Genomic DNA, 2,158 nt, shown 5'->3' with positions numbered 1-2,158 from the left:
AGCTTGGTTTGCATTCTGTTTCTGTAGGTGTAACGATGTAAAGCTGGGTGACAAGTCATACTTTTCATGTATGTTGTGTACTGTCAACCCAATAAAGATAACTGTTTATTTGTACTTGTACTTTTGCATGATATAAGCCCCAAACAGCAGTAAGAGCTAACCCTACTATAAAGTGGAGAAGGTAAAGAAACTCAGACTTTGATTCATCCAGCTTTGTCTGGACCATGTGTTTGCTGAGTGCTAATTAGGAGGGAGTTCAGATTTAATTCAATTCATTCATTCTTTTTTGTGTGTTACCCTCACCAAAAAACAGGACTATCGCTTTAGGTGGGATGCAAAATTTGCAAGTTAAGAATCCGACCTACAGAAGCATTACAACAGTTTCTCCTACACATAGTTTTGCAAACCCCCCACGTTGAGAAGCCCTGGTCAGTAACCACATAGTAATCTATCCAGTGGCTAGTGTTTTTGCTGTAAAAGTAGAGGGCATTCCTGCAAACTGTAAGTACTCTCACCTTTCTCACAGCTTTCTCCATAGTAGGGCCTATGACACATACAGCTGGCACGAACCCACATGTCTAAACATTGCCCACGTTGCATGCATGGGTCTTCCTGACACCAGTTTCTTTTGCTGCATCCCATTTCCAAGCCCTGGTTCTCCTCTCTGATTAGGTCCTGAGGCAGAAGCAACTTATGGTCCACTTGAAAGTCTTCCATGCAGCCAATGAACCCCCTTCCACTGGACGTACGAGCTAAATATTCCTGCGGTGCCCCTCCGACATAAAGCTGGTGAAAGGAGCTGGGCTGGACGAAGATCAGATGGTTGTAAGCCTCATTCTTCACCTGGCATTCTTCCTGACAGCTGGGGCCTTTTACAACCAGGACCAGCCTCTCATCCATAGTTACAGTGACTTGGTGCCATTCTCCGTCATTGACTAGGCCAGGGTAAGTGACCTGCAGGACCTTCCCTGACTTCACCCTGGCCTGGAGGGAGCCTCCGACAAGCTCCAGAGAGACGAAGCGCTCCATGGTTCCCCGGTAGTACAGCACCATGTCGGGCAAAGTGCTTTTAAATCTGAGCTGCATGTGGAGCCCATGAGTGTGGTCTTTAGTCTCTCGCTTCGTCCTGTTTTTGGAAACAGGCAGCTGCATGTGGACGTAGCCCTCGGAGTTGAAGGAGAAGGTGGTTGAGGTGTTGCAGAGTTCTCCAGTCCAACCAGACGGACACAGGCAGGTATAGCTGTGCTCTCCATCGTCAGTCAGCATGGGGACGCAACCTGCTCCGTGTTGACACTGGTGCTGTTGGCAGCCCACCAAAAGGATGTCACAGTCTCGCCCACCCCAGGGCTCCTGGCCGGGCTCCGACACGGGGCAGTCACACCAATAAGAGTTGGCAGCGTCTTTGCACATGGCACCATTCTGGCAGGGATTGCTGTCACACTCGTTAATGTCCACCTCACAGTGTACGCCTGTATGGAGAGACACTCACGTTTAGTACTACAACCCACTGATTCAATTCCTTTTTAGCAGCCTCCTTCACATGGATCACAATGGAAGTTATATTTAAAACTAATAATTTACAAGGAGACTGCATTGAGCTCCTGGAAAAACAAATGACTTAATTAGATACAAAGCTACAAGCATGCATGCATAGAGATAAACAGGCAGGTTTTATTGAGGCAAGGCATAATTATGTCAGTGTCATTTGCAGATTAGGAAATTACTGGAGGAAATAGCCACTGAATGCACAATAAGAGCTGAATTAGATTAGCATACAATTAAACAAGTGTCTGTCATACCAATTACATCAGATAGACATTGAAATATTGCACTATATGCTTTTCAGCTTGTGCCACACACACACCCTGTGCCAGAATTACAGTGAGTCTGCCTGGTTTCAGCAGTCAAAGCCGCTTCATCAAACCGCATTCAACATTAAGCCCTGGCAGCAGCAGTCAACTTGCATTAACATAGTCCTTTAAAATACTCTACACCCAAGGAACCCTAAAGCTGTTCGTCCTCTCTGTGCCAAGACTCCACCCTCACACACAAGCACGTAACTTTTCGTCTTTGTTAATGTAGCATTAAAGTGCTGTGCCATACTGTACCTGTCAGCCACAAGGGCCCACAGCAGCAGCACAGCAGCAGCAGCAGCATC

General features: G+C 46.8%; 1 protein-coding gene across 1 annotated transcript in view; it reads right to left on the bottom strand.

Moving 5' to 3' along the window:
* The window catches only part of LOC118325825 (protein crumbs homolog 1-like), a 28,607-nt gene that overhangs the window by 8,210 nt on the left and 18,239 nt on the right, over positions 1 to 2,158 (bottom strand). The window contains exon 7 of the mRNA XM_035658664.1: positions 516 to 1,469. Within this exon, the coding sequence (XP_035514557.1) occupies positions 516 to 1,469 (954 nt within the window). The remainder of the gene's footprint in view (positions 1 to 515; positions 1,470 to 2,158) is intronic.

The sequence above is a fragment of the Morone saxatilis genome, unplaced genomic scaffold (assembly GCF_004916995.1).
Source record: "Morone saxatilis isolate NCDOM2014 unplaced genomic scaffold, NCSU_SB_2.0 Contig16, whole genome shotgun sequence".
Classification (NCBI taxonomy): domain Eukaryota; kingdom Metazoa; phylum Chordata; class Actinopteri; family Moronidae; genus Morone; species Morone saxatilis.
The sequence above is the reverse complement of the archived record's forward strand: the minus strand, read 5'-3'. Positions and strand labels throughout refer to the sequence as shown.